Here is a 20,280-nt window from a genome sequence, read left to right on the forward strand (position 1 = left end):
GTAGTATCTGCGTGGGCGATAAAATTGTTTTCTACAGTCCCTTCTAGTGGATCTTCTTACAGAAGAAGGGGCCTCAGTAGTCACTGTTGGTAATTGCCGCAGAGTCTCATTGTGGTCTTTTAATTAAGCCACTGCGACTTGTATCTTGTCGCTGAATAGGTTTTCACTGGTACATGATAAATCAGCAAGTTTGTCTTGGACTTCAGGTCTCAGATCAGAGGATTTTAGCCAGGCCCACCTCCTGGCGCTGATTCCTGTCACTGACATGCGAGAAGCTGTTTCAAAGGAATCGTAAGCAGCACGAACCTCTTGTTTACCAGCCTCAAGGCCTTTATGTAGTATGGTGTTGAGACTATCTTGCTGCTATTGGGGAAGAGAGTCAGTTATTTCTTGAACCTGCTTCCAGAGATTCCTTTGATACTGGGTCATGTAAAGTTGGTATGCAGCTATGCGTGACACTAGCAAAGAACCTTGAAACATCTTGCGACCCAAGATGTCAAGGAATTTTTGGTCTTTGCCAGGAGGTGTTGAAGAGTGTGGTTGCAGTCTTCTGGCCTTCTTTTGTGCAGATTCAACTACCACCGATTGATGGGGCAGTTGTGTTTTTTGGAATCCAGGAATATGTTGGACGAGATAAGTGGCATCTGTCCTCTTATTCACAGGCTGCACAGCACAAGGATGCTCCCAGAGATGATGTTGCAGATCTACTAGCACTTTGTGTACTGGGATAGCCATTACTTGTTTCGGTGCATCCACAAATTGGAGAACCTCTAATGTTTTGTGGCGTGTGTCCTCCCCTGTAATAAGCCCAAAGGGAATTGTCTCTGACATTTCCTTAACAAAATTGGCAAAGGAGAGATCTTCTGGGGGAGATTTTATCCCTTCCTCTGGAGGAGATGGTTCTGATAAGATATCCCCCATAGATGTGTTGGTGTCAATATCTTTCCGTGTGTCAGAAAAGGTCTCCTGTGGAGATCCTGAAGGAGGGAAGAAGATTGGTAGAGGAGGATGGGTTGGCACCGATGGATACCTCGATGGGATACGCGGAGGCACCGATGCGGACTTTGGTGGCATCAATGGAAAATGAGGGCCTCTCGGTCCCGAAAGCCCTGATGGACCAGGCATCGGGCCAGGCATCAGTGACAGAGGACTTGAATCTGTGCCTTCGTCGTCTGAGGACCATGCAATGGGAATCGGGGGATTTCAGAGGTTTTGCAGGTTGCTTTGGCATTGGTGGCCCGGGTTGTGTTGGAAGGGCACCAATGAATGTATCCAGCCTGGTTAGCAACGGTGCAAATATTGATGGCTCCGGTGTCAGTATGGGGGCCAGCATCGATGGCTGTAAGTCTCGGAGAGCATCGAGCACTGCCTGGCGGATAAAACTGTCCAGTTCCTCCCTGAAAGCTGGTGTAGATATCGCAGCTACAGGGGGTGGCAGGCTAGGCGTTACTGGCACCTCCACAGGAACTTGTGGGGGCTCAGTACCTGGCACCGATATCGGTGGGGATCGCCTTGGTTTCTCAGGTAGAGAGGGAGTTGAAGGCTCCTCTACCCGTGTCCTCTTCGCAATCGGCTCGATAGCCACCGATGCGGTGTCGGCACCAGGAGTCAACTCGCGTCAGTGCCGGTGTCCGTGCTTCCTTTGGTGCTCGGTCCGGTCTTTCTCCAGCACAGACGTAGATGATGTAGATGCCTTAGACGGAGTCGGTGACAGATGGTCACCACTGCCCTCATGCTGCCGGCGAGGTACTCCTGCCGGTGACGATTGGGTGGACATCGATGGAGTCAACTTGATTTTGAACAGAGTCTCCATCTTGTCCAGGCGAGCCCGCCTACCCTTTGGAGTCATCTGGGTACAACTTGGGCAGTTAGACACATCGTGTGATGAGCCAAGGCAAAGCACACAGACATCGTGTGGGTCGGTGATCGACATGGTTCGGGGGCACTCCGGACATTTTCATAAACCTGTTGCCATAATGTCAGAGGTTGAGGCCTCAAACGGTCAACGGCCTGCGGGCACCGAAAAAGGTAAGAGCGGGAATCGACCGGGAATAGTGATTTTTACTCACTGAACGATGGAAAAAATATCCCAATGGGAGACCCCTATGAGGGAATCTTTTTCTGAAGTAAATTTTTAGATTTTTCCATGAGGAAATTTGTGTGAGAATTCTCACAGAGCTAACTGCGAGGCAAACTGCAGCGTGGAAGAAAAAGAGACTGAAGGGAGACCCCTGTGGCTGCAGGGATCATGGCATGCTGGGCATGCTCAGTGTGCCAATCAAAAGTTCTAGAAACTTTGACAGAAAAGTTTTCTGTGATAGGGCTGTGTCCGGTGACGTCACCCACATGTGAGGATTACCATCCTGCTTGTCATGGGAGAATAATATTTGCCGTACTGGGATAGGCCAAATATCCATCACGCTCGGTATCCTGTCTCCAACAGTGGCTGTTGGAGGATCCCTGCACCTCTGAACTGGTGACTTCGGCATAGTATATATGGAATTTCTTTGCAACCAACCTGCATCTCAACAACAGATCTCCTGGAGCCCTTGTGTTCCAGTGCGTGTTGTTATCCTTGTCTTGTTCTTGCCTTGTACCTTATCTTGACCTAGCCTCCTCTGTGCTCTGTTCCTTGCCTGTCCGTCCCTGTTTCCTGTTGGCCTTGTCTGTCTTGTTCATCCTGTTTGTCTCAGACTTACTACCTGGTTCCTGCCCCTGATCTTCCGTTATCTGCTGCCTGCCCTGACCTCTGGCTTTTTACCCATTGTGCTGTCTTCTGCCTGCCACGACACTTGCTCAGGTCAGACTCTTGCCCTAAGGACCCACCTAAGTCATGCCAACTGCCAGAACCCAAGGGCTCAACCTGCGGAGGAGGTGGTTTGGTATAAGGGAAACTCCAGCTGGTCCCGCCAACAGGCTTCACCAGCTGCTAGCATGGGCCTAGTGAGCAAGCTCACTAGGTGGCGCCACCACACCGCATCCACAAGGGTCCACTTCTTCATCAGTGTTACACTAATCCAGGTCACAAGTACCTGGCAGGATCCCAAAAGGTAAACAGATTCCACACATATCCTAGGGATAAGCAGTGGATTTCCCCAAGTCCACTTTATTTATTTATTTATTTAAAGAGTCTTCTATACCGATGTTAGTCGAAACATCACATCGGTTTACATGGAACAAAAGCAACGGAAATTACAAGTAACAGGGGAAGGGTAGGGGGTACAAAAAACCAATAGGAGAGCAGAGAAGCATAGGAACAATTAACAAGTGAACTATAATGTCATAAGAACAAGTTCATAGTCAAATTCAGGTCATGATCCATCACAATTCAATATTCATCAAGGGTGTTGGGGAAAGGCTTGTTTGAATAGCCAGGTTTTGAACTGGGCTCTGAATTTGGTGATGCAAGGTTCAAGTCTGAGGTGGGTTGGGAGTGAGTTCCAGTGCATAGGTCCAGCAATGGCCTTTAATAATGGTTTATGGACTCTTCCTTCAGGAATTTGACCAAATCTTTTTTTTAAACCCAATTATACTAATAGCTTTCAACACGTCCTCTGACAACAAATTCCAGAGCTTAATTATGCATAGAGTAAAAAATATTTTCTATTTGTCTTAAATGTATCACCTAGTAACGTCATTGAATGTCTCCTAGTTTTTGTACTTTCTTGAACGAGTAAACAACCAATTTGTATTCACCTGTTCCACTCTGCTTATTATTTTATAGACCTCCATATCATATCTCCCCTCAGCTGTCTTTCTCCAAGCTAAAGAGTCCTAACCCCTTTAGTCTCTCCTCATAGGGGACTTGTTCCATCCCTTTTATTATTTTGGTCATTCTTCTCTAAACATTTTTTAATTCTATTATATCTTTTTTGAGATACGGTGACCAAAATTGCACACAGTATTCAAGATGGATCACACCATGGAGTGATACAGAGGCAGTATCATATTCTCTGTTTTATTCTCCAGTTCTTTCTTAATAATTTCTAGCATTCTATTTGCTTTCTTGGCTACCACCACATACGAATTAGAAGACTTCAACATATTATCCATGATGACTCCTACTTCCTTTTCCTGAACGATGACTCCTAATGAGAAACCTAGCATTGTGTAGCTTTATTTTAAATTGCTCTTTCCTACCTGCATCATTTTGCACTTCACATTAAAGGTCATCTGCCATTTGCGTGCCAAGTCTCCCAGTCCTGCAAGATCCTCTTGCAAATTTTAACAATCAACTGGTAAATTAACAGTTTTGAAGAATTTTGTGTCATCTGCAAATTTGATTACCCCACTCACTATTCCCATTTCTAGGTCATTTATAAATAGGTTAAAAAGCAATGGTCCCAGAACAGATCCCTGGGATACTCCACTATTCACATTTCTGCATTGAGAAAATTGACAATTTGGCCCTAGTCTCTGTTTTCTATCTTTTAACCAGTTCCCAATCCAAAATAGAACATTGCCTCCAATACCATGACTTTCCCTTTGATTTTGTCAATTACTTTCTGGAAATCCAGATATGCTGCATTGTCCTCTCACACCAAGGATGTATCTCCCAGGGCTACTGCCCAGGAGGGAAGGGTTAGGTCGGCTGTCATAGCTGGTGAATTGATTATTAGGAATGTAGAAAGCTGAGTGGCTGGTGGGCATGAGGATCGCCTGGTAACATGCAGATCTGGTGCGAAGGTGGCGGACCTCATGTGTCTCCTAGATAGGATTTTAGACAGTGCTGGACAGGAGTCGGCTGTCATGGTACATATGGGCACCAACGACAGGAAAATGTGGGAGGGAGGTTCTGGAAGCCAAATTTAGGCTCTTAGGTAGAAAGCTGAAATCCAAAACCTCCAGGGTAGCATTCTCTGAAATGCTCCCTGTTCCATGCACAGGTCCCCCAGAGGCAGGGAGAGCTCCAGAATCCCAATGCGTGGATGAGACGATGGTGCAAGGAAGAGGGATTCAGTATTGTAAGGAACTGGGAAACCTTTTGGGGAAGGGGGAGTCTTTTCCAAAAGGATGGGTTCCACCTTAATCAGGGTGGAACCAGGCTGCTGGTGCTAATCTTTAAAAAGGCGATAGAACAGCTTTTTAACTAGAACAAGGGAAAGCTGACAGTCGCTTAGCAGCACTTGGTTCGGAAGGAGGTATCTTCAAAGGATACTAATGACGCATTAGAATTAGAGCATCCCAACATTGAGGTTCCAATAATAAGAAAAGTAGTCCAAGTGCCTGTAATTAAAAACTCACCTGAGCTCAAAGATTCCAATTTATCCCTATCAATGAAAAAACCAGAATAAAAATACAAACAAAAAACACACTTTGAAATGTTTGTATGCTAATGCCAGAAGTCTAAGAAGTAAGATGGGAGAATTAAAATGTATAGTAGTGAATGATGACATAGACTTAATTATTAGCATCTCAGAGATATGGTGGAAGGAGGATAACCAATGGGACAGTGCTATACCGGGGTACAAATTATATCGCAAGGACAGAGAGGAGCATATGGGAGGCCAGGTGGCACTTTATATCCAGGATGGCATAGAGTCCAACAGGATAAACATCCTGCATGAGACTAAATGCAAAATCGAATCTTCATGGGTAGAAATCCCTTGTGGGTTGGGCCAAGATGGTGAGAGGCACAGTAAAATGCTAAGAGAAATTAGGGAAGCTAACCAAATTGGTAGTGCAGTAATAATGGGAAACTTCAATTACCAGAAGACAATGGTGCAGGAACAAATCTTCAATTCCACCCGTTCTCAAAACCAGTTAATATTTGAGTTCAAATAGTGAAACTGGCAACTCCACAAGTAAAGAGGCATTCATTTAACAAAGTCCCCTGACACGGTCCCGTGTTTCACGGTTGCTGCATCGGGAGGGACCAGAGGTTTCAATAAATCTGTGAACAAAATATTTCTTACATGTATAGTGGAACATACAACAATAAGGCTACTATTCTTAAAATATACATAATGGTACATACCATTCATAGCCATCACGGAGCGCAGACGCCCTCATTCATGACAGGCATTTAAAGCAGGAGATTGGCGCGAAACAGGAATCTATCGCGAGATTCCTGAACCAATCACAACAGAGCACAAGTCAACTAAACAGATGCCACTCAATCTCTTTATTGAGGCCTCTCGGGCTCACAGTGTCCAACATATATATCCATCTCTGCTCTCTTCTCCCCAACACCTCCGCGAAGTCACCACCCCGAGATGGGTGGATGACAACTTCAAGTACGGAGAAGAAGAGGTCCGAGATGGAGTGATTAAACTGGGACCAATGGGCCACCAGAGGTTCATCCATTCTAAGATGTCGAATATTTGAACAATGTTCAGTCATCCTCGGTTTCACCATTCTTGTAGTCTTCCCCATATACAAGAGGGGGCAGGGGCATTGTACTATGTATATCACACCTTTAGTAGTGTAATCAGATTTGGACCGTAAACGAAATGTACGATCCGTGTTAGGATATTTGAATACAGTAATCAAACCAGTGTGGTTACACATAGAGCAATGTCCACAGGGGCTGTGAATCCCTTCCAAAACAGGCTCCCTCACATGGCCAGAGAGATTAGCATGAACAAGCTGATCACGGAGATTCCTCCCGCTCCGAAAAGTGAACCAGAGCAAGCCATGAAGGAGATTAGATAGTGAAAGTGCATGCCAGTGTCTCCGAATCATGTCGGCAATTGATTTGCCCACAATCAAGAAGGGAAGAATGCAGTTGTAAAAGTCTCCCTCTGATTCCCCAGGGGGAAGGAAAAGCCAATCTCGATTTGAGTAAAGAGCGCGTTTAAACGCTGTTCTAACCACCCTTGCCAGATAAACTCTCTGTAGAAACCTAGTAGTCATATTTTGTGATTGGGTCAGAAAATCAGAGCGAGACGAACACAATCTCCGCAATCTTAAAAATTGACCGGTAGGAATATTATTACGGAGTGCCTTGGGATGGCAACTCATATATGCTAATAACGTGTTGCGATCAGTATGCTTGCGAAAAAGAGTAGTAGTGAAATGATCCTCCCCTACAGAAATGAGAATATCTAAAAAGGCTATTTCAGACAGATGAATACAAAAGTTGAATTGTAGGTGGCTATTGAGAGAGTTCAACCAGTCCATGAACATATAAAATTGTACATCAGTACCCACCCATATCATAAACACACCGTCTATAAAACGTAGCCACAACTGTATAAAGGAATACCACTCAGAAGGATAAACCAAGGTGGATTCAAAATGATCCATATAAAGGCAAGCTAAACTGGGGGCCATAGTGTCCCCCATCACTGTGCCCTTAATCTGCTGATAATGAGTATTGTCGAATCGAAAAAATTTTTTTGTCAGGGCCAGTTCCGAGAGTTGTAACAAAAAAGACGTGGGAACACGGTGAGGTACTGGATGCAAATTTAAAACATTCTCTATGATCCGAAGTGCATCAACCTGGGGGATGTTAGAATACAGAGAGATTACGTCTAAGATAACAAAAAAGAATTTTTCAGGTGGCACCGTCATCTCAGCCAAAATAGAGATTAAATGAGAGGAATCTCTCACATACGATTTAATCTTGGGTACAAAAGGCTTCAAGAAAACGTCAACAAATTTGGATAAGGGCTCCAATAAGGAGCCAATGCCAGAGACTATAGGGCGGCCTGGTGGGTGGCTTAGAGTTTTATGAATTTTAGGGAGGGTATAAAAAACTGGCGTGATCGGGTGGGAAGTCACCAAAAATTTACCCTCTCTACTGGTAATAATATTACGATCAACCGCCCCTTGAACCAGTGTTTTAATATCCCTCAAAAGTGATTCAGTGGGATCTTCTGATGGATATTAAAACACTGGTTTTCTTGAAGCCTTTTGTACCCAAGATTAAATCGTATGTGAGAGATTCCTCTCATTTAATCTCTATTTTGGCTGAGATGATGGTGCCACCTGAAAAATTCTTTTTTGTTATCTTAGACGTAATCTCTCTGTATTCTAACATCCCCCAGGTTGATGCACTTCGGATCATAGAGAATGTTTTAAATTTGCGTCCAGTACCTCACCGTGTTCCCACGTCTTTTTTGTTACAACTCTCAGAACTGGCCCTGACAAAAAATGTTTTTCGATTCGACAATACTCATTATCAGCAGATTAAGGGCACAGCGATGGGGGCCACTATGGCCCCCAGTTTCGCTTGCCTTTATATGGATCATTTTGAATCCACCTTGGTTTATCCTTCTGAGTGGTATTCCTTTATACAGTTGTGGCTACGTTTTATAGACTATGTGTTTATGATATGGGTGGGTACTGATGTACAATTTTATATGTTCATGGACTGGTTGAACTCTCTCAATAGCCACCTAAAATTCAACTTTTGTATTCATCTGTCTGAAATAGCCTTTTTGGATATTCTCATTTCTGTAGGGGAGGATCATTTCACTACTACTCTTTTTCGCAAGCATACTGATCGCAACACGTTATTAGCATATATGAGTTGACATCCCAAGGCACTCCGTAATAATATTCCTACCGGTCAATTTTTAAGATTGCGGAGATTGTGTTCGTCTCGCTCTGATTTTCTGACCCAATCACAAAATATGACTACTAGGTTTCTACAGAGAGTTTATCCAGCAAGGGTGGTTAGAACAGCGTTTAAACGCGCTCTTTACTCAAATCGAGATTGGCTTTTCCTTCCCCCTGGGGAATCAGAGGGAGACTTTTACAACTGTATTCTTCCCTTCTCGATTGTGGGCAAATCAATTGCCGACATGATTCGGAGACACTGGCATGCACTTTCACTATCTAATCTCCTTCATGGCTCGCTCTGGTTCACTTTTCAGAGGGGGAGGAATCTCCGTGATCAGCTTGTTCATGCTAATCTCTCTGGCCATGTGAGGGAGCCTGTTTTGGAAGGGATTCACAGCCCCTGTGGACATTGCTCTATGTGTAACCACACTGGTTTGATTACTGTATTCAAACATCTTAACACGGATCGTACATTTCGTTTACGGTCCAAATCTGATTGCACTACTAAAGGTGTGGTATACATAGTGCAATGCCCCTGCCCCCTTTTGTATGTGGGGAAGACTACAAGAATGGTGAAACCGAGGATGACTGAACATTGTTCAAATATTTGACATCTTAGAATGGATGAACCTCTGGTGGCCCATTGGTCCCAGTTTAATCACTCCATCTCGGACCTCTTCTTCTCCGTACTTGAAGTTGTCATCCACCCATCTCGGGGTGGTGACTTCGCGGAGGTGTTAGGGAGAAGAGAGCAGAGATGGATATATACGTTGAACACTGTGAGCCCGAGAGGCCTCAATAAAGAGATTGAGTGGCATCTGTTTAGTTGACTTGTGCTCTGTTGTGATTGGTTCAGGAATCTCGCGATGGATTCCTGTTTCACGCCAATCTCCTGCTTTAAATGCCTGTCATGAATGAGAGCGTCTGCGCTCCGTGACGGCTATGAATGGTATGTACCATTATGTATATTTTAAGAATAGTAGCCTTTTTGTTGTATGTTCCACTATACATGTAAAAAATCTTTTTGTTCACAGATTTATTGAAACCTCTGGTCCCTCCCGATGCAGCAACCGCGAAACACGGGACCGTGTCGGGGGACTTTGTTAAATGAATGCCTCTTTACTTGTGGAGTTGCCAGTTTCACTATTTGAACTCAATAAATATTAACTGGTTTAGAGAACAGGTGGAATTGAAGATTTGTTCCTGCACCATTGTCTTCTAGTACTTGCTGATGTGCAAGGTTTTGCTTCGTGACTGTTTTGGTTGTAAACTTCAATTACCCCAAAATTGACTGGATAAATATAACATCAGGACATGCTAGAAAGATAAACTTCTTGGATGGAATAAATGAGTTTTATGGAGCAACTGGTTCAGGAACCGACAAGAGAGGGAGCAATTTTAGATCTAATTCTCAGTGGAGCACAGGATTTGGTGAGAGAGATAACGGTGGTGGGGCCACTTGGCAATAGTGATCATAATATGATCAAATTTGAATTAATGGCTAGAAGGGGGACAGTAAGTAAATCCACGGCTCTAGCACTAAACTTTTAAAAGGGAAACTTTCATAAAATGAGAAAAACTGAAAGCAGCTACAAAGGTAAAAAGTGTGCAAGAGGCATGGACATTGTTAAAAAAAATACCATCCTAGGAGCACAGTCCAGATGTATTCCACACATTAAGAAAGGTGGAAGGAAGGCAAAATGATTACCAGCATGGTTAAAAGGTGAGGTGAAAGAGGCTATTTTAGCCAAGAGATCTTCATTCAAAAATTGGAAGAAGGATCCAACAGAAGAAAATAGGATAAAGCATAAGCGGCATTGGCAAGTTAAATGTAAGACATTGATAAGACAGGCTAAGAGAGAATTTGAAAAGAAGTTGGCTGTAGAGGCAAAAACTCACAGTAACAACATTTTAAAATATATCCGAAGCAGAAAGGGAGTCAGTTGGACCGTTAGATGATCGAGGAGTTAAAGGGGCACTTAGAGAGGATAAGGCCATCGCAGAAAGATTAAATTATTTCTTTTCTTCGGTGTTTACTGAAGAGGATGTTGGGGAGATACCCATTCTGGAGAAGGTTTTCATGGGTAATGATTCAGATGAACTGAACCAAATCACGGTGAACCTAGAAGATGTGGCAGGCCTGATTGACAAATTGAAGTATAGTAAATCACCAGTGTTCTGAAGGAACTAAAAAATGAAATTTCTGATCTATTAGTTAAATTTTGTAACCTGTCATTAAAAATCATCCATTGTACCTGAAGACTGGAGGGTGGCTAATGTAACCCCAATATTTAAAAAGGGCTCCAGGAGCCATCCAGCAAACTTCAGGCCAGTTAGCCTGACTTCAGCGCCAGGAAATATAGTGGAAACTATTATAAAGAATAAAATCACAAAACATTTACATAGACATGGTTTGATGGATCACAGCCACATGGATTTACTCAAGGGAAGTCTTGCCTCACAAATCTCCTACATTTTTTTAAAGGGCTGAATAAATGTGGACAAACGTGGATAAAGGTGAACCGGTGGATGTAGTATACTTGGATTTTCAGAAGGCGTTTGACAAAGTTTCTCATGAGAGGCTTCTAGGAAAAGTAAAAAGTCATGGGATAGGTGGCGATGTCCTTTCGTGGATTGCAAACTGGCTAAAAGACAGGAAACAGAGAGTAGGATTAAATGGACAATTTTCTCAGTGGAAGGGAGTGGTCAGTGGAGTGCCTCAGGGATCTGTATTGGGACCCTTACTTTTTAATATATTTATAAATGATCTGGAAAGAAATACGAGGAGTGAGATAATCAAATTTGCAGATGACACAAAATTGTTCAGAGTAGTTAAATCACAAGCAGATTGTGATAAATTGCAGGAAGACCTTGTGAGACTGGAAAATTGGGCATCCAAATGGCAGATGAAATTTAATGTGGATAAGTGCAAGGTGATGCATATAGGGAAAAACAACCCATGCTATAATTACACAATGTTGGGTTCCATATTAGGTACTATTTATTTATTTTTATTTATTTATTTAAATTCCTTTAATATACCTATGCTCAAGACCAGGTCTTATCGTATCGGTTTACAATAAACTGGGGGGAACCAGTTACTACAACCCAAGAAAGAGATCTAGGCATCATAGTGGATAACACATTGAAATCGTCGGTTCAGTGTGCTGCGGCAGTCAAAAAAGCAAACAGAATGTTGGGAATTATTAGAAAGGGAATGGTGAACAAATCGGAAAATGTCATAATGCCTCTGTATTGCTCCATGGTGTGACTGCAACTTGAATACTGTGTACAATTCTGGTTGCCGCATCTCAAAAAAGATATAATTGCGATGGAGAAGGTACAGAGAAGGGCTACCAAAATGATAAGGGGAATGGAACAGCTCCCCTATGAGGAAAGACTAAAGAGGTTAGGACTTTTCAGCTTGGAGAAGAGATGGCTGAGGGGGGACATGATAGAGGTGTTTAAAATCATGAGAGGTCTAGAACGGGTAGATGTGAATAGGTTATTTACTCTTTCGGATAATAGAAAGACTAGGGGGCACTCCATGAAGTTAGCATGTGGCACATTTAAAACTAATCGGAGAAAGTTCTTTTTTACTCAACGCACAATTAAACTCTGGAATTTGTTGCCAGATGATGTGGTTAGTGCAGTTAGTATAGCTGTGTTTAAAAAAGGATTGGATAAGTTCTTGGAGGAGAAGTCCATTACCTGCTATTAAGTTCACCTAGAGAATAGCCACTGCCATTAGCAACGGTAACATGGAATAGACTTAGTTTTGGGGTATTTGCCAGGTTCTTATGGCCTGGATTGGCCACTGTTGGAAACAGGATGCTGGGCTTGATGGACCCTTGGTCTGACCCAGTATGGCATATTCTTATGTTCTAACTGGTAGATGTGGTATATCTGGATTTTCAGAAGGCATTTGACAAAGTTCCTCATGAGAGGCTTCTAAGAAAAGTAAAAAGTCATGGGATAGGTGGCGATGTCCTTTCGGGAATTACAAATTGGTTAAAAGACAGGAAAACAGAATTATCAGGCAAGTAATTTCTCCATTTCGCTGTTACCTCCCTCCAGCTCACCTAGAGCTTCTAGCACTTCATCCTGAATCCTACTGATACACTCAAATCTCCCTTCCAAGAACCAAGTTTAAACTCCATGCTGGACACATTCTACATACTAGGGTCGCAAATGCAGCAGCTCCACCCAATTGGCCACTTCCTTTGCTTTTTTTTTTTTAAAGGAGCCACAGAACTAGAAAAAACCTACCCCAGAAAAAAAAAGGGTATACTTTTCCTACTGTTGTCCTTCGGCATGGAGGAGAAGCCCTTCAAGTAAATAAGGGAACCAGAACCCCTGGCTATCAGGCCCCCCAAGAATGGTGTGGGCAGAGCCAGTCCAGGGATTACAAACCCCCCCCCCCGCTCATCCACCTGCATGTGAAGGATGGCCCATAAAGGCACTTAACACCTCAGGGAGCACGCTAAGCTGTTTCTGGCTCTGGAAATTCTCTTCCTCCTTTTTTCTTTATTTTTGCTTTTAAACTACTCACTCAGACTGCAGGTTTGTACCTCTACCATCTGCTGGAGAAAGAGAAATACTGAGGGACTGCAGTTGGCACTCTCAGAGATGTAGCACTGCCTCAAAAATTTTGTTCTCTGCCTCCTTCTGCAGGTAGGGATGCAAACCCACTTATCTGGACTGATCTGGGTTACAAACAGGAAATAAAAATGCCCCTGCTATAGCGATTTCAAAATATGCTCACCCCATTATATTTGTGTCCACATCCCTATTCATTGCTGTAATTTACTGCATTACAGTGATTTATGTACACATATATGTGGTTGCTCTCGTGCCCTTAGATTTAGAGTTTGGGTGGCTTTTAGAACTTTAGGATAAGATACAAAAGAAAATTGGTTCTTACCTGATAATTTTCGTTCCTGTAGTACCACGGATCAGTCCAGACCATGGGTTATGCCTCCCTTCCAGCAGGTGGAGACAGAGAAAAACTTGAAAGGCACCCTCACTTAACCTGGTGTGCCTCCTGCATCCCTTCAGTATTTAGAATATCAAAGCAGAATAAAACTAGCAATGAATCAAGCAATAATATAACTTTACGAATCAACTTTAAAAATCAACATGTGAACTGGTAATCTGTAGTGTTCTTTCTTAGTATGCTGCAATATCCTAACCGGAAAATTCGTGTGCGGACTCTTGAAATATAGATCTACCCAGGCGGGCATCTGGACTGATCTGTGGTACTACAGGAACGAAAATTATCAGGTAAGAACCAATTTTCTTTCCCTGTATGTACCCGGATCAGTCCAGACCATGGGATGAACCAAAGCTTCCCTTCAGAATGGATGCCATCGATCCTAGAACTTTAAGGTAATCCCAGGCCTTGGGCAGTGAAAGAGCCAACAAACGATGAACTTGTCCCATCAGCTTGTCTCGTCGATCCGTCAGGAGAAAAACTTTCCCGACAGTTGTGTCGAACCGAGCTCCCAGAAACTCCAACATCTGACTGGGAACGAGGTTGGTCTTGGCCTGATTGATTACCCATCCGAGGGACTCCGAGAGAGTGGCCACCTTGAGTACTGCTTCCACGCAGCAATCGCTCGACTTTGCTCTGATAAGCCAATAGTCCAGGTAGGGATGAATGAGAAGGCCTTGTCTCCGGAGGAATGCCGCCACAACCACCATGACTTTGGTAAACGTACGTGGAGCGGTAGCGAGACCGAAATGCAGAAAGCAGAATTGGTAATGCATTCCCAGGACCATGAGCGAAGGAACTTTTGCTGATCCTCGCGTATGGGAATATGCAGTATGCCTCTATGAGATCTAAGAGGCCATGAATTCGCCCTTGCGTACTGCCGTGATTACTGGCCGCAGGGACTCCATGTGAAAGTGCGGTATCTTGAGAGACCTGTTTGCCTTCTTTGAGGTCCAAAATTGGGCGAAGGATCTCTCCTTCTTTGGAATCACAAAGTAAATGGTGTACCTTCCTTTCCTCCAGTGTTCTGGAGGTACCGGCTTCACAGCTCCGAGAGCCAGGAGATGTTCGAGAGCCTGACGAACAATCTGCTGTTTGGCCTGGGGACTGCAGGGAGATATTAAAAAGAAATCTCTGAGAGGTTGAGCAAATCCCAAAGAGTAGCCTCGTTCTATTATGCTTAGCATCCACTGATCGGAAGTAATTGTGGCCCATGCCTCGTAAAACCGGGACAGGCGACCCCTAGCCAGAGGATTCGAGGGGTGGGCCGGCCCTATCTCATTGTGTAGTCTTGGAGGGGAGGGTTGAGGAAGAACCACCTCTGCATCCCCGAAAGGACGAGGTCCAGGCTTGGCTCCTTGCCAACAGTTGTCGCTGTCCAGCCACTTGCTGTCTGTGCTGCCGAAATCCTCTGTTGCCCCCGAAAACGGGGAGCGAGATGATGGAAACCCTCTGGAGGGTTTCGGCCTGTCCTCTGGTAACTTGTGAACTTTATTCTCCCCCAGGGACTTAATCAATTGCTCCAAATCATCCCCGAATAGAAAATCACCTTTAAATAGAATAGCCCCAAGCTGAGCCTTGGATGAAACATCCGCTGACCAGTTGCGGAGCCACAGGAGCTGCTTCACCGACACTGTCAATGACATGGTGCGAGAGGATGTGCGGAGCAGATCATACAGAGCATCCGCCCCATATGCCACCGCAGCCTCCAACTGCTGCGCCTGCTCTGATTCTCCTGGAAGAAGATGTTTAGTCATCAGCAATTGCTGAACCCAGCACAGGCTCACTCGCAACACATAACTGCTACAAACCGCCGCCCGGACACCCAGGGCGGACACTTCAAAAATACGCTTGAGCAGGACTTCCAGTTTGCGATCCTGAAGATCCTTGAGAGCTGCTGAGCCAGTGACTGGAATAGTGGTTCGCTTGACAACAGCCGAAACTGAAGCATCTACTCTAGGGGACTGCAGGAGCTCCAAAAACTCATCAAACACTGGATAAAGCTTATCCATAGCTCGGCCAACCCTTAAACCAGCATCCCACTCCCTGGTCATCAGCTGCTGAAGCATGGGATGGACAGGAAATGCCCAGGTTGTCATTCACAAACCTGCGAGAACCGGGTCCACCAAGTCCTGTTGCGGAGCCTGTGAGGGGAGCTCGACCCCAAACTCAGCTAGAACTGCCAGAATGAGAGGTTCTAGTTCCTCCCTCTGGAAAAGACAGACGACCTTAGGGTCATCACCCTCTAAAGGAGTCTGTTTTCCTTGCTCTTCGTCCAATCCCCCACCCATGGGGAGGGGGGCAGGGGGATGGAGAGGCTTCTGCATCTGCAGCCGCACTGCCCGGAACCTCCGGAGCGGCAGAGCCACCTGAAGCCACAATGCCTTTTAACTTTGCCACCCTTAGAGATGCAGGGACATTGGTACCCTTGGCTACCTTGGGAGGCGGTCCCTGCGCAAGTCTGATTGGCAAGGCACCACCTTGTGGAGACCTGGAAGCCAAAAAGGCTTTATGCATAAGGAGGACAAAATCTAAAGAAAAAGAATCAGAATCAACATCTTGATCTCCTGGAAAAGCAGGGTCCTCCTGTAAAAAAAATCCTGATCAAAAGTATCATCAGGAGTGGCAGAGACCGGAGACAGCGCTGGGGGAAGCGCCCCCTCCCCCATAGCCCTTGCCTGAGCTGCAGCAAATGTGTTTAAGATGGCTGCCATGCCTGCACTGAGGGGAAAGGGATCAGCTCTGAGCTCCCACGGAGCCAATCGTTTTTGAGCCTCTCAGTGATTATTTACTGCTGCAGACCCTGAAAAAGCTGCCTTCCCCTCCAGGAAGGCAGCAAGAGCAAATACCAGCCCTAGAAAGCTGTGCGGCCGATTCTCCACATGCCACACACCAAGATGGCCTCGGCATCATGGGGGGGGAACGGCTTGAAAAACGCCCGATTCAGATGGGCAGGGGTCCTGGATTGCAGCAGACCAAAAAAGAAAAATTTTCAAAAAAAAAATTTTTTTTATACACAATGCGCAGGATCACTACGGGTCGAGAGGGACCGAACCACCGGTAATCTCTTCCCCGGTTGCTTACCTTGCCGGAGCCCCGCAGGGTTACCAACCCCAGCTCCTATAACCTGCTACCAGAGAGGATGACCCTGCAGGATCTAACAACCCTCTCGGAGGATAGTGATTACACTGCCTTCTGCAGGAAAGCTTCTTCTGACTTATTTATTTATTTTAACTTGCTTGATTCAAACTTTAAGCTAGTTCACTCTTAGTTAATTTTTTTAAGGGATAGCCTAACCCCAGAAACAGGGCAAGACTGCAGGGTTTGCACCACCTCCATCTGCTGGAGACAGAGAAATACCGAAGGGATGCAGGAGGCACACCAGGTTAAGTGAGGGTGCCTTTCAAGTTTTCTCTGTCTCCACCTGCTGGAAGGGAGGCATAACTAATGGTCTGGACTGATCTGGGTACGTACAGGGAAAGTATAGTTAGGATCTTTCATTTTCAGTTTTTATTTTTCCCAGGAATTTTTCACTGTTTATTTTTGCAAGAACAAAAATAAGAGAAAATCAGTGGGAAAAGTTTTTCATAATTTTTCCGGGAAAGTATCGAAATCTATTTTGGTGGACAGAAATCTTCCACTGTCCCATTCCCTCCCAACCCACTTATATAACCTCCCCTCAACTGATTCTTCAGGTGATCCTGATTCGTTTCCCCCCTCTCCTGCGTTTCCCCTTTTTCTTCTACTCTTTTATTGTTTCATTTCTTTTCAGAAATCTCCTTTCACTCTTCTTCCCCCCCCCCCAATCATTCATTTTTGCCAGCTGTGGTGACTCCTCCTCCCTCCATTTTTGGTAGCATGCTCATGTTCCTGCACACTATAGTGCAGCCCTATACTGCACTTCTGAGTCTGCGCTGAGCCAGAGAGGCAGGGATTCTGCCAGAAACTTTCGGTTGGGGGCTGCTGCTCATCTGTGCTTGGGTGGGTAACTATGAATCCATGTTCTGGCCAATATTTTCATTCCAGCGCTTTCCCGGAGCTAAGCCAACAGCCCAACCATGCTCCTCATGGCAGCCACGCTCTTCTACAGCAGCCAAGCAGCTTCAGTTCTGCATGACCTCATCTTCGTACACCAGGAAAGCTTTCACCTAAGCAGTGGCTTCCCAGGTACACAGAGATGAGGTCAGCAAAACTGAGCCTACAAGGCTCCCCTCGGTTCCTGTAGGATAGTTTTGCTGCCGGCAGGTGGAGGTCTGAAGCATATTTTCACTGCTTTGGGGAGGGGAGGAGGAAGGGACTTGACTACAGCAGGCTGTTCTGCCTGCACTGACTTCGGGGAGGTTTGAAAACGCCGCCTCTGTAGCTGTTCGACAATTTATGGGTGAAAATTGATTTAAACTGAAAATGAAGGTCCCTAAGTATAGTAAAGGGAGCTCAGTTTCTGAACACTTTGGCCACTTGAACTGTACGGAACTCTTTGAACAAGGCTTGGCTAGACCAGACACAGAAAAGGGGACTTTCCACTACTCTTGTCTCTGCACAAACAGCTTCTATAACTGGCCAATTGTAAGCAACAACCACAGCCCAGTGACCATAGCCAGAGCACATCCAAAAAATGTCATAAGCTTGACCATGTATGATGCTCCAGCAACATGGACTGGAGAAGACAGGACATGGGTCGCATCCAAGGTGAAACCTCTAGCCTTGGTGAGTTAGGATCCATACCCCAAAAAACTGTTATGTAACCAGGGCTCTGATATCTTATTAAAAAGCCAGCAAGTTTGGAACCCTTCCAGAAGAAGCAAATGGAAGAAGAGAGACCCCAGAATACACAACGCCACCCTTGTTCCCTGTATAAGGAATTTGCTGAGGAGGTAAGAGAGATCTTTTCTATGAGTAGCTAGGCATAGGTATTAATGCACACCTGTGTGGTTTGAGCTATGCCACATCATCCAATATTGTAAGATGTGATTGTGTGACTTATAATAAATCATGTTTGCATAGTTTGCCACAGGATTTTTTTTTCAGAGGAATATTGGCACTGTTTTCCGCCATCTGCTTGATTTGTCCTATAGTCCCTTAAAAAAACAAAACAAAACATGCTACCTGCATTTGAGTACTAGCACCTTTTTTTTCCAGAAAGATAGCACTGGTTCTCTGGGTCCTTAAGAAGCATGCAGATACTTGACTTTAGTGCGACAGCAGCACTGCACAGATGTATTATGACTAATTTGATGCATATTTCTATTGACCTCTATTGCACGATGGTAAAAATATGTCCTAATCTCTGCAAGACTGATGGTTCAAAAAATAGAAATTCTAGTCACTTAGGCAGGGCTTGTGGAAGCACTAGGCAAGCTATGCCTGGGCCTAGGGCGCCGACCATTAGGGGGGCGCCGCCGCTCATGAGCCAACGAGGCAGGGAGAGGCGGCTGCTTCAGGCGGCAGAATTTTGAAGCGGCAAAAAGTGCCCTTTCAAAATTCTGCCCAGCCCCCACCTCACCCTGCCTCCCCCCCCCTTGTTGTGCCACCCTCCCGACCCCCCCCCCCCCGAAGACTCACGAAAACCCCTGGTGGTCCAGTGGGAGGCCCGGGAGCAATCTGCTGCTCCCGGGCCATCGGCTGCCACTAACTAAAATGGCGCCGGTGGCCTTTAGCTCCTACCATGTGACAGGGGTTATTGGTCACATGGTAGGGGCAATGGATGATGGCACCATTTTAGTTAGTGATAGCTGACTGTTTGGGAGCAGCAGATCGCTCCCGGGCCCCCCGCTGGACCACTAGGGGTTTTCGTGAGTCTTGGGGGGGAGGGGTTGGGAGGGGTTATTGTATATAAATTTGGGGGGGGCAGCGCAAGGGGTGGGGGAGCGGGGCACGTGGTTCCTGCCACCAGAGGTAGGAGTTAGTGCTGCGAGTGGGGGTGGGGGGCGGCGCAAGGCAGAAGGTGCCTAGGGCGCCTAATCCCCTTGCACCGGCCCTGTACCTAGGTAGATACCCTACTTCCAACTTGAACATCTGAGCCAGAAGGAACTGGGAAGTGTTGCAGATGAGAAAAAAAAAGCCCAATTCTTTATGTACCGTATTTTCTGGTGTATACGTCACATCCATCTATAAACTGCCATTTTGACTAAAAAGTTGGTAGATAAGTTGATTCTTTCTATAAAATGCACCTGTTTGTACAATGAGGTTAACAGCACAGACTGAAGGATGACAAGGAACAGAGAGATAAAGAGAGAGATTATAACAGTATAAAAGTCACACCGATGGATAAGTCATAGTCACTGAAATTGCTGAAAAGAAAAGAAAATTTGGTTCTTACCTGATAATTTTCGTTCCTGTAGTACCAAGGATCAGTCCAAACTCCTGGGTTCATACATCCGTGCCAGCAGGCGGAGACAGAGAAAGTAAAACTGACACTGCTTTATATATGCTGATGCCCCCTGCAGTTCCTCAGTATTGATCTGTACCAAAGCTGAATGCCAAGAAACCATCATAAAAAACCCATTGAACTATAAACTTCGCAGAAAAAACTTGACAAAAATACTTCTGATAACAGTAATGTGCAGTAATGAGCGGACGACTCTCCATCCTCCTTAACCCCTGGGCGGGACTCTGGATTGATCCTTGGTACCACAGGAATGAAAAGTATCAGGTAAGAACCAAATTTTCTTTTCCCTGTATGTACCGGATCAGTCCAGACTCCTGGGATGTACCAAAGCTTCCTAGACAGTGTGGGACCTGGAGAGTCCCACTCGCAACACGCTTTCGCCAAAAGTCCG

General features: G+C 45.2%; 2 protein-coding genes across 7 annotated transcripts in view; one reads left to right on the forward strand and one right to left on the reverse strand.

Annotated features, from left to right (window-relative positions):
* CFAP77 (cilia and flagella associated protein 77) overlaps positions 1-20,280 on the forward strand; it is a 574,339-nt gene that overhangs the window by 32,652 nt on the left and 521,407 nt on the right. For all 3 annotated transcript variants that reach the window (XM_029613689.1, XM_029613690.1, XM_029613691.1), the window contains one exon: positions 18,274-18,375. In XM_029613689.1, coding sequence (XP_029469549.1) covers positions 18,307-18,375 — 69 coding nt within the window. In that variant the 5' untranslated portion in view covers positions 18,274-18,306. The remainder of the gene's footprint in view (positions 1-18,273; positions 18,376-20,280) is intronic.
* TTF1 (transcription termination factor 1) overlaps positions 1-20,280 on the reverse strand; it is a 105,148-nt gene that overhangs the window by 5,024 nt on the left and 79,844 nt on the right. The window lies entirely within an intron of this gene.

The sequence above is a fragment of the Rhinatrema bivittatum genome, chromosome 8, assembly GCF_901001135.1.
Source record: "Rhinatrema bivittatum chromosome 8, aRhiBiv1.1, whole genome shotgun sequence".
NCBI lineage: Eukaryota > Metazoa > Chordata > Amphibia > Gymnophiona > Rhinatrematidae > Rhinatrema > Rhinatrema bivittatum.